At 38.9% G+C, this 10,866-nt stretch overlaps 1 protein-coding gene across 1 annotated transcript; it reads left to right on the forward strand.

The window, feature by feature from the left end:
• The first annotated feature begins 1,284 nt into the window (after nucleotides 1-1,284).
• Nucleotides 1,285-6,930, forward strand: LOC140941089 (uncharacterized). Its single transcript, XM_073390055.1, has 4 exons — nucleotides 1,285-1,590; nucleotides 4,482-4,601; nucleotides 5,333-5,455; nucleotides 6,600-6,930. The coding sequence occupies exons 2-4, from the start codon at nucleotides 4,485-4,487 to the stop codon at nucleotides 6,705-6,707; spliced, it is 348 nt and encodes a 115-aa protein (XP_073246156.1). The 5' UTR covers nucleotides 1,285-1,590; nucleotides 4,482-4,484; the 3' UTR covers nucleotides 6,708-6,930.
• The last annotated feature ends 3,936 nt before the right edge of the window (nucleotides 6,931-10,866 follow it).

The following is a 10,866-nucleotide window of genomic DNA, read 5'->3' on the forward strand; positions in this document are numbered from 1 at the left end:
AGACCTGAAGCGGGAGTTGAAACGGATCTGGAAATTGCGCACAGTAACTATTGTGCCAATTATGATTGGCACCACAATGATCATGATGATGATAATGATAATGATATCAGTGATAATGATGTTAATAATAATAATAGTAATAATAATAATAACTGGCTGACAAATTTGTGCGGTAATTACCGGCAAAAAAGTGAATGAATTAAAACAATTTTAAACTAGGGAACGTTATCGCTGTAAAATTTAAAACTGTATTTCTCTCCATTCCGTTACTGACTTTCGAAGGGTTGCCTCGGTGGATTAGCTCTTTCTCCACCTGTAAAGCTCACTCATCCTTCGTTGGGTTTTCGCTTTTGATCTTTCCTTCGAGGTAGAGATGGTTTGGCCTGGAACTTGCCCCGGCAGTTATCATATGTTATTGAATATCGAGATTTTGTGTTGTAAGTTCCCTGAGGAGTATCATTTAATTTTGACCAGCACATCTCGCCAAGTTTTTGCTTTAACCTTTTTTTTAATTTTGTAAAAAAGAAGATAGTTTCAAGGCATATATTTTGTTGGTGTACTAAAATGGTTCTAGTTTTTAGAATTATTATTATTATTATTATTATTATTATTATTATTATTATTATTATTATTATTATTTGCTATTTAATCAACCTTTAGGTTTTAGGCATTCAGGATTCTCTAGGCCCTAGAGTCTTGCGAAGTTTTCTTGTTCTCCTTGGAAGCCTTTAACAACAGCAGTCAAAAGTGCTGGTTGGGAAGCCAAAGTTTTATATCTTGTTTAAACCAAAATTTTAGTGAAGAATTACTAAAATTTGATTGAGTTTATTTGTCATTACAGTTGTTAGCAATTGGCCGTTTATATACAAGGTTCTGTCGTATGTTTTTGTTTTTTTTTTCTTCTGCCCTAACACCTATTATCTCAAAAATACCACCCTTTTAGTAAGACTGTATAAATTTGTTTATCTCCACCTGCCGATCCGTTTACTATAGAAAGCGACAAACACCAAAAAATGTTTTGGCTGTACAAAATGACTTATCCACAAACTGAATTAACCGACTGCTTAAAATGTCTCAAAGTGTAGGATTAACATAAGATGAGCACGAAAAAGTTACTGTTTTAGGGGATTTGAAATTAAAATTTGTTAATTTTTACCCTCGTTCAATCAGATAAAGGTGACGTCCTCCTTTTAACTGATTTCTCAACGTTAAGTGCTTAAGTTAAAGATGAACATTAGTTGAAAAGCCACCTCAATAAGGCAGTTAAAAAATACTTTGGACTGTTTTGTCTGATGTGTACGCACAGAGGCAAGCTGGATGCGTTATTGTGGAACGATAAGGAAAAAAGTAATTGAAAACATTGAAGGTGAACAATTGTCACACAAAAAGGCATATGAATGAGGATATCCTATCTTTTCAAGTAGGTTTCCGTCTTTACATTACACATAATCCTGAAGGAAATGAATTTGCTTCCATCATTGTCATTCATGGAAAACAATGTATTCAAAATCAGCATAAGAAAATTTGCCAGGTTGAAATTCAAAATTGACCACGAGGAGTTGAAGGTTGAAGTTTGGTGGAAATTCGTGGGTAAGTTCAGTTCCCGTATGCGTTGACAGATTCAGTCGCACATTCCTCGATCAAAATCCAATCGAAAGACTTTCTCTACTTCTTATATCACTGAAATGATTTATTTTTTGAGGGGTCGTCTGCCTTATTTGAAATTGGAGTTCTCCCTACAATATTGCAACCTCTTGTTAAAAAAGTACATTATATACATATGGGAGGTCTATTGTTCAGTAGAAAGATTTAAGCATTTTTATAAACGCCCTCTCTATATAAAAACTTTGAACGCAGGGAACAACGCAAAGAAGAATAAAACTCAGTCGGTACTTATTTCTCCCCCGGATCTCTTTTTGTTGAGGTGCCCGTACTAAACGTCAGTTAAGGCGTAACCAAAATATTTAATTGCAGAGCTCGTATTAAGGGAAAAGATATCCTTCCTAATTTTGTAATGTTTGAAGTCTCATGCGGCCTTTCAATTTTTTTTTGGACCATACTTGTTGATTCACGATGACTGATGACAGAATTGAACTAGGGGTAATTTGCTATCCTTTTTCGATCGTCTTTCACGTTCAAATTGTGCCGGTGGTAAAGGTAATTTCACGTTCATATTTTGGCAGATTAATTCTGTTGGCAGTTGTGGCCCTCATGGGCATCGTCAAGAGGGAAAAAGCTATGACAAACGTAAAATTTAAACGCCTCCTAAGTAGAAAACAGGGAAAGAGTAGGTTAATCTGTGTCTGAACTGCGCATGTCACCATGTCAGCGTGCTTTAAGAACATGGCCGGCTGTTTTGATCGGCTCGTTTTACTTGGAACGTTATCCTTAGGGCGATAATCCCTCCTCCGCCGATAAGTAAAATCAGATAAAAAATTTCCGGAAAGAAGTGATGCACTCCTTCAAGTATGGGAGTGTATTTATACATAACTACTCAAAGCCATGTTGTCTACTTGACGTATTTGATTTCATTTACATGTTTACATTGCACTATCAACGGTTTTCTTTGCATTTTTTAATGGGAGTTCCAGGAAATTCAGGAAGAGAGGGGAGGTATAATGATCCTTTTTATCGCGGCCGTTAAAGAACTTAGACAGGGTTAGTTTCTACAGAAGACAAATTTCACTTAGAATTTCAAATTTCAACACCATTTTTGGATAAAGACCGGGCCACGCCTCCGCTTAGCTTATTCCTCTACACCCACCAACACTCTTGCGTTTCGGAGAAATTTGAAGCGCAAAGGTTTACTTTTTTCGTAATTTTCTGTAAGCAGATCGCAGAATCCTGAGGACGAAGACACGACTTTTAAGTCTGTATTTGATGATAAACCTCGAAAACTTTCGTTAGCCCAAACAGAAAAGGGGTATGAGTGGTCTATTTACTAAACAGGTTTTTGGTTTTTAATGAATTCATTAATTGCATTATCCGTGAAGAAAATATTTAATGAAACTCATATTTTAGAAGTGTCTTTGTGGGGATGTTCATGTGGATTAATTCGATTGACTTAAGCATCCTTTCTCACCTTTGTAAATAATCAAACGCGGCTAGCCAGCCCGGAGGTTACTAAAATGTCGGTTGATTTAGTCAGTTCTTCAGTTCTGTTGAGCGGGCTGAAACCTTTCCAAGGAGACTTACGTTTTCTCTGAAAGACGCGTGCCTTTTGGTCAAAATTGATTCAATTCATTATGATTGAATATGGAATGATAAAAGTATGAAAAGAAGGTTCTGATCTGCAGCTGCCGACAGAGGAAGCTATCGGTTTTAAACGTTCGTGCAAACTATTACATATAACTAACCATGATAACCCCGCCTAATCCTCTACGCCAAATTGCACAATGCAACCTCTTTGACATCGCAGACAGCCTGCGTCACAGACACTGCATCGCATGTATAGACTATGCGAGGGCCAGCTGCAACATTACAGTGCCGGATCCAGACCTTGAGATAAGGAGGGGGGCGGTCTCCAAAAAAATTTTTTAGGCCCTTTGGGGCCCGGGCACCCCGAGCCCCTCCCCTGGATCCGCCACTGCATTTAAGCCTTTTAGTCCTATGATAGCCTGTGTTGAAGACGTAATCTAACCCCGGTTTGTAGCGTCTGCCGATAACCTTGTTTTGGCCCCAGGGAATCAACGAATTACCGGAAATGCGTTCCGAATTCCCTTCTACTTGATCGGCAAATCGACAATGGAAGTTTTAACAAGCCAATAATCATGGCACGTTCTCAAATCCCGGTACACAGTCGGGGACCCAGAACAAGGATTACGGCGATGTTTCGCAGACGGACTTGACCAAAAGTTTAGTTCCGTCTGTGGCGCGGGCTAGTCCCAAGAGTGGCCAACATCAATTCACTCCCAACAATATCAATACATAATCAAGCGAAGAGGTTATGAGAATTAAGGAAGCGGTCAGTTTAGAGAAAATGCTTTTTATCTAAAAACAAATTCTCTCAACCAATTTCTTAATTTTTCAGAGAAATGTATGGAGATCAGTCTAGAGCGGAATTTATTTCGTTTTTAAAACTCGATAACAGTGTTGCTCGTTTTTGAAACCATTTCTTCGTACAAACATTTATTTTAGCCTACAGCGCAGGCGTATTTAGGGTGGGCGAAACCTTGTTCGTGTTCGTAATATGTTGTAGCCGCCATCTTTGATTTTATGACAGTGAAAGACTGGGAGGAGTTCAAATAGTAACCCTTACGGTTGGTGTGAGGGCGAAAGAAGGAAAGCGGGGAGGGGGAGGGGAGAAAAAATACTCTCCCCGCCCCCTCCCCGCTCCCTTTGACTCGCCCTATCTCCTCCTCTCTTCGGGAAGTTTCAACATGGCACTTTCGCGAGCAAATTGCGCGCTCAAAGAAAACGCCTGCACTGCAGGCTACATTTATTTGGGAAATTTATTGCACTTTTCTTTTTCTCTTTTTGAGAGCATGGCGACGATTGCAAAAGTTGTATTTCCTTTGGTGGTCCTAGCTGTTTGCTGTGTGGCTATGTCAAGACGAGTAATGCTTGACTACGATGACCTACAGATGACAAAGGGTGTGCCGGTGAGTTTTCCTAAACTTGCGTTACTCCAAGTTACTATCCCAGTAAATTCCTCAGGTGGCTCTACAGTACTCTACAGCAAAGACCAAGTACACTGAAAACAAGAGGTGATGCCGCTACTGAGTATTGCTCGCGCGTTAACCAGCGTCATTTTGGCCAGGAAAACGTGATAGCCGTCGTCATACCATTACGAGTTTAAGCGAAATGTCGTAGTGGCGGAAATAAGTTCTCGAATGTTACAAGTTTTACCATTTTGCGATCGGGAGCGGGCTCAACCTCCTTTACAGCAAGGAGCCCAAAAGTGTGACCTCTTTAATTAACTCACATTCTTTCGTGCAGACATTAACCAATCAGAAGTAGAGGACAGTTTTCAGTTGCCTTCTGATTGGATTAAATCTGAACAAAAGAAAAAGCGGTCAGACTTTTGGGCTCCTTGCTGCAATAAAGATAACAGTGCTAACTTTTTTGGTGAATCAAAACTACAATGAAGCTTTCCGGGGTGTCTGTTTTTTGGGAATACGTGAAGAAACTTGAAGTTAGATCTCGTACTCTTAGTCGTTCTAGTCCTCAAATATAAAGCTCTCTAAAGATGAAAACAATGGAAACCACGCTAAATACTCTAAACTCTGAAGTACCCTGAATTGTGCTTTATCTGTGTAGGGTGCTGTTTTTCATGTTTTTCATTTAACAATTCTTGATTGACTTATCTGTTTCAAACCCTCTCTTCCTTTAGGCTTGCGGAGGGCGTTGTAATTCTACTAGTTTCTGCCAGTGTCAGAAACATTCGGAATATTGCAGAAAAGGCCGCTGTGTTCCAGTTCCTCTCGGCCTCGACTTTATTTTTCGTAACATTCCGGTAAGATCAATGATAGTCTGTAATTGCTTTCTCGAATTTGCAAAACCTTTTGGAAATTTATCGACAATTTTCACCAGATAGCCGATTTTTAAACGTCGCTGAAATATTTGTACAGAAATGATGCATCAGGATTCTCATCCGAGAGCGGCCAGATTGTTTTTATATGTTAATGGTTATGACTTGAAGTTGACCCTTAAGGCAATAGTGCTTTTTCATTAACTCAACTTATCGTTTTTAAAACCTATTTTAAGTATGAAAACCCTTCCGGCCTTAAGGAAACGATATTTTACCGACAATGATGATAAATTTCCGCTTTAATTTGACCAGCGGCTAATGGGTTGTACTCACTGACTAGCATGCAAACAGTAGACAAAACGGATATTTGATTTTGGATATTGAGTAAGATAATTATGGTGTGGAAATAGGCTAGGGAAAGTTCATAAAATTTTTAATCATTTGTGTCCATATTTTGCCTTTATTGTTGGACGTCGATTTCTTAATTTTACTTCTTTGATGACATAACATTGTCGGTTATAAATATTGTTAGTTAGTAATGGCAGTAGGACTGAGTGAACTATAATTCAGGGGGCAATCGGGCGAGTAATTTCAAATCGGCCGAGCGCGTAGAGTCTCATGAATAGTATTGGGATATATTTTTAAATGTAAATACAAGAATTTCATTACATCATCAGCTTACAGCTTCTAAAGAAAAACATCGCTTACAACTTTGGGTGAAATCGGCCGGTGTGCTGAGGTCCGGCGCATGAACTTTTTAAAATGTCACAGACGCATTTTAACAAAATACGAGAATCAAAGTATGCGTCGTCAATTTCTCTATTCAAGCTGAAGCTGAACATCCTGCTCACTCAGTATATTTTCCCTGATTTTGATTGGTTATCACTAGCTATGTAGTTAAATTTCATTGGCTAGTAACATTTACTACTTGATTTTAATTGACTGATATTTAATTGCTCGATTTGTCCTGTTCGATCACAAGCTCCTGTTAATCGGACAGGTCAAATCGGAGTGGAGATTTTCGTGTTGCAATAGCAAAATTAACCAGTAAATGTGGGCTGTTAAGAACCAATCAGATTCGAGTATTTTGTTATTGACACAATTTTTAATTTAATTTTTGTTTCTGTAGTGTCCCAGCGTTTACAAATCCTTCTGTGTAACCGACACTGACTGCCCGTGTAAAACAAAGCGTCTGGTTTGTGAAGAAAATGAGTGTGTTAAAAGTAAAATTGCATAAGTAAAAAGGCTCAACCGAAGGCGTTCAAGGAATAACTGCATTTTATTTCGGTAATTGTCATAATTAGAATTGTAATATGATCTGTTTGATTTAAAACGATTAGAAATAAAGAGGAAAAGGTCTAGCTCCTCGCTTGGCGCTTAAGTAATTTGTAAAGAGATAATTTAACACATTGCAATTTATAATAATAAACATTGCAAAATAAAGCTACAAAATTAGCCACCGTCAATAGCTCATTCTCTCTTCCTATCGGACGGTATTGAATAGTTCGATTTTAACCAATATCCTCTTCAATTTGGTCTCTCGACACGTTGGCACGAGCGATTTCCAGAGCCAACCAGGAAACATTTTCCTAACCACGCGCTGAATTCAAGTTTAAATTTTTTGCGACAGTTATGAGTTGGTGAAGGAAATTGCAAAACAGATTATATTTGCATCACTAGCGATTCTGTGGACTTAAGAATCTTCCTTGTTATGAACTTTACAAGAAAGAGAAAAAGTGATAAAAAAAGGAAAGATATTCTGGGATGATACCCTGAGAGAGCAAACCCTTAGCTAGCGGTAAGTACAGGCGAACCTGCCTTCGAATGTTAAATATTCGTTCAGCTCCCTTGAAATTCGTTTTCAGTGACAATTGTTGAATTTATATTGTAATTAATGTTTAGCTTTACAAGAAAATTTCAGGTTGGAGGTTTATCTTTTGGTTAACATTTTGCCGTACGTTTATATGCGTGCAACCTTAGAGCATAGCACTTCGCCTCCAGAACCACCAAAAACATCATGTGCTCGCAAATCAGATTTTATGGGAGCCCATTTTATAATTATAGATAGATGGAAACGAGGATGAAGTTGGTCTTGCTTTGGTACAATCCCACCTCCTTTCTTCTGAAAATCATGTTGTGTTCCTATGCCAATTGGAATTTTTCAAGCGTATATAATTTCCATAAGAAAACAAAGGAGGTGTGTACTGACAGGATTGACCTCGGCCTTACATTCATTCGCAGGCTAGGGTAATAAGCCCACAAATCTAAATCCGTCTTAGTGAACCACAAAAACAGTTTTTCCATTATGCAATGAGAGAATGAGTGTATGTAACTGATTTTATGGTCAAGAAAATCTAATGGAATATATGGGAAAGAGGATTCATCTTTTTGGAGTTAGCTTTCCCTTCTTAATCTTAATGAACTTATAGACTTTTAAAATCCATGTTCGTGCCACCATCAGCATACAAAATAATTAACCCGTTAATGTATTTATGTGAGAAAATTTAAGGCTTAGCTCTGATACTGTAGTCAACCAGAGCACTTCATCTCGTTGAATATACAGGTGAGCATGAAGTTAGTAGAGGAGACTGGTTATGAAAGACGGCAAACATCAGAGATAAAAGTGACAGTGTTGCAGTTTATGTTGAAAGCCCCCTGATAGTGCACAATCCTTTGTTTTCTGTACCTTTTGAAATTGTGACTGAATAAATGAACGCGACGTTTTTATTGGTCAATAACATCGAACTGATAGGAACGCTTCTGATCGTTGTCAGTGTGTTGTGCACCGTCCACAAAAGCTCCACAAAAACATATACCAACCAATGGTTATGGAGTGCGGGCAAGATCGATCGAAGGTCAAATACTCCCTCGGCTCCAACACTGTGCTTTGGGTAGGTTTCACGTGGAGGTGAAAACGTATAAAAATGCAAACTAGTCAATACAGCAAGTCCAGAAACTGGGAAATGAAAGAAGATACAAAGCGCCTCACCGAGAATCAGGTCTGTACGATAATTCATATGCGGGATATTCGGAAAAGCGTTTACCTCAATTTACAAGGCTTTGTAGGGAGACGCAATGTTTTGAGGGTCACAATTATGGCCGCCGGAAACCAATCGAAACATCTGTTTTTGAGTTTTCCTACTTACGCATGAATTCGTCTCTTGAGAAACTCATAAAGATGAAAGTAATATTTATTCTAAGCCAAGGAATGTTTAGATAGCAAAATCTAAAAACTGAATCAGTAACGTTTTTAACCCACATACGAGCTTTCCCGGCCGCCCGCGTCACGCAAAAGCCTGGAAATTCAAGCGCCTCCTATCGCAAAACGAGGAACCCTTTGGAACCGAAAATTGCTGTGAATAAAGGTTTTTAGGTGCTGTACTGACCTAATGAAAGTGGAAACTCAGAAGAATCGATAGTTTCTTACTTTCAATTTTTGGTGACGTCATGTGAAAACCCTTAAGTGAAAACCAGTGCCGCGCATGCGCAATAGCAACCTTAAGATTAGGATTGCGCGTGCTCCTCTGATCGACCGGACAAAGGAATTTGACGAACTTCATAACAATTCCACTCTTTTAATTATGATGTTAGCAAATTTACGATATATGCCCTCTGGGATTATGCTATTTGCAAATTCCGCACAGATTTATGTTCCTACGCTCGGCTAAGGTAACTCGTTTTCGTTAAAGCCAAGGCTACATTTACATAATACCAGATATCCGGTAGAGTATGTGCAGAAACAGCTTGAGGCAGCGCAAGCCGTTCACACATATGGAACATCGTGCTGGCGTAGTTGACCGAGAAGGTTTGGTTCATTAAATCCCAGTCCCAACTCCAGAATATTTACTTCCGTCTCAGTGGGTTCCAGTCTTCACTCCAACTTATTTACTTCTGCGACAGGCTGAAGAGGTGTTCACACCGCACCAGAGTATGGCACAAAACAGTATCCGGTATCTTAATCCGATGTGTGACGCTCCACTAATACGAGATCGGCGCGGCGCAGCTTTGCGCTGCCACAACCGTGCCTGTTTCAGGGGCACCCAACGAGAATATAGTTCAAAACCACTTAAACATAGCATTGTTAAACGTATTTTAGTATTTAAACGGTAGATATAGGCATATTTTTATCCCCTAAAAATTTTTCATCTGTTCGGATTTCCTAGCTGAAAGTCTAGTGATCCAAAAATAATAGGGATCAAAACTTACTTTTTCGAAAATTTCAGCCAGAAAAAGGCTCCCGAAAATTCTAGGTGACTTTTTTAGGGTAAAAATCCGTTAAAAATAGGCAATTATACCATTTTTTACATGTTCGAAAATCCTAGGAGAGGCAGGCAAGCAAGAAATTTTACAACAAATGTTTCGAAAATTCTAGATCTCCAATCGTCTTCCGAACAGATATTCTTCCGAAAATTGTCGTTGGGTGCACCTGTTGTTTGTGTGAACAGAAGCCCTATCCGGTAGTTTTTTTTTCGTGGCAGCGCAAAAACTATCCTGTATAGTCTTAACATAGCCTAAAACATATGTCAGGATATTGGTAATATGGCAATACTTTTAAGGGACGAAATGCCTTAAGGCAGGTTTCGCACACCAACGCTTCAATTTGTCTGCCCGTAAACGGCCAATTTGCACGCTACGACTTAATGAGTCCGCCCAGGAGTAGGCCTTTCTCGATTATGCTAGTAAATCTGGCATTTAATGCTACTAGAAATTCTCGCATAAAGCCCAAAAAATGCTAAAATAATGCCTGATTTCTTTAAAAAATGCCACTTGAATTCCAAAAAATGCTTTGTTTTATTTCAAACAAAACGTACAAACTCTTACATTATATGCTCATATCAACAACAGGTGATACTTAATAATTGTTTGTTTATAAAACTTGGGGTCAGAATTAAAACTTTTCCAGCCAACAGCCACTAAACAGTCATATTTGAAGCACTACCATGCGCTGGGTACACACAACCTAGACCAGCACAATTCTGTTCAACTTCTAACTCATATGTTCGTGGCCGACGCCATCTTGGCTGAACAAGAGAAAGAATTACCCGCTGACCACCCATACCTTTTTTTCCGTTGGTGTTAATACCCAATAGTACGTGACTGTACGTCATGTAACGGAAACAGACAATCTACACACACAAGTAACAAGTATCCTTCTGAGTGCTGAAATCTGGATCACAGTCATGGAAAATGACAGAAAATGCTAGCAATTCTTTTTCAAGAAAAAACGAAAAAAAATGCTCGTTTTCCCAAAAAATGCCGAAAAAAATGCTAGCATAATCGAGAAAGGCCTACCCAGGAGCCCATATGGTCGGCCTCTTTGCTTGAGGAAAATCAGCTGGTCCGCCTCTTTGCTTCAGGAAAATTAGCTGGTCCGCCTCTTTGCTTGAGGAAAATCA

The sequence above is a fragment of the Porites lutea genome, chromosome 6 (genome assembly GCF_958299795.1).
Source record: "Porites lutea chromosome 6, jaPorLute2.1, whole genome shotgun sequence".
NCBI classification, from domain to species: Eukaryota; Metazoa; Cnidaria; class Anthozoa; order Scleractinia; family Poritidae; genus Porites; species Porites lutea.

What these genes read in the sequence shown, in the direction of transcription:
- LOC140941089 (XM_073390055.1), top strand. Translation starts at nt 4,485, where the DNA reads ATGGCGACGATTGCAAAAGTTGTATTTCCTTTGGTGGTCCTAGCTGTT. An exon ending in AGATGACAAAGGGTGTGCCG is followed by an intron (nt 4,602 to 5,332) that starts GTGAGTTTTCCT and finishes CTCTTCCTTTAG; the next exon opens with GCTTGCGGAGGGCGTTGTAA. An exon ending in TTATTTTTCGTAACATTCCG is followed by an intron (nt 5,456 to 6,599) that starts GTAAGATCAATG and finishes TTGTTTCTGTAG; the next exon opens with TGTCCCAGCGTTTACAAATC.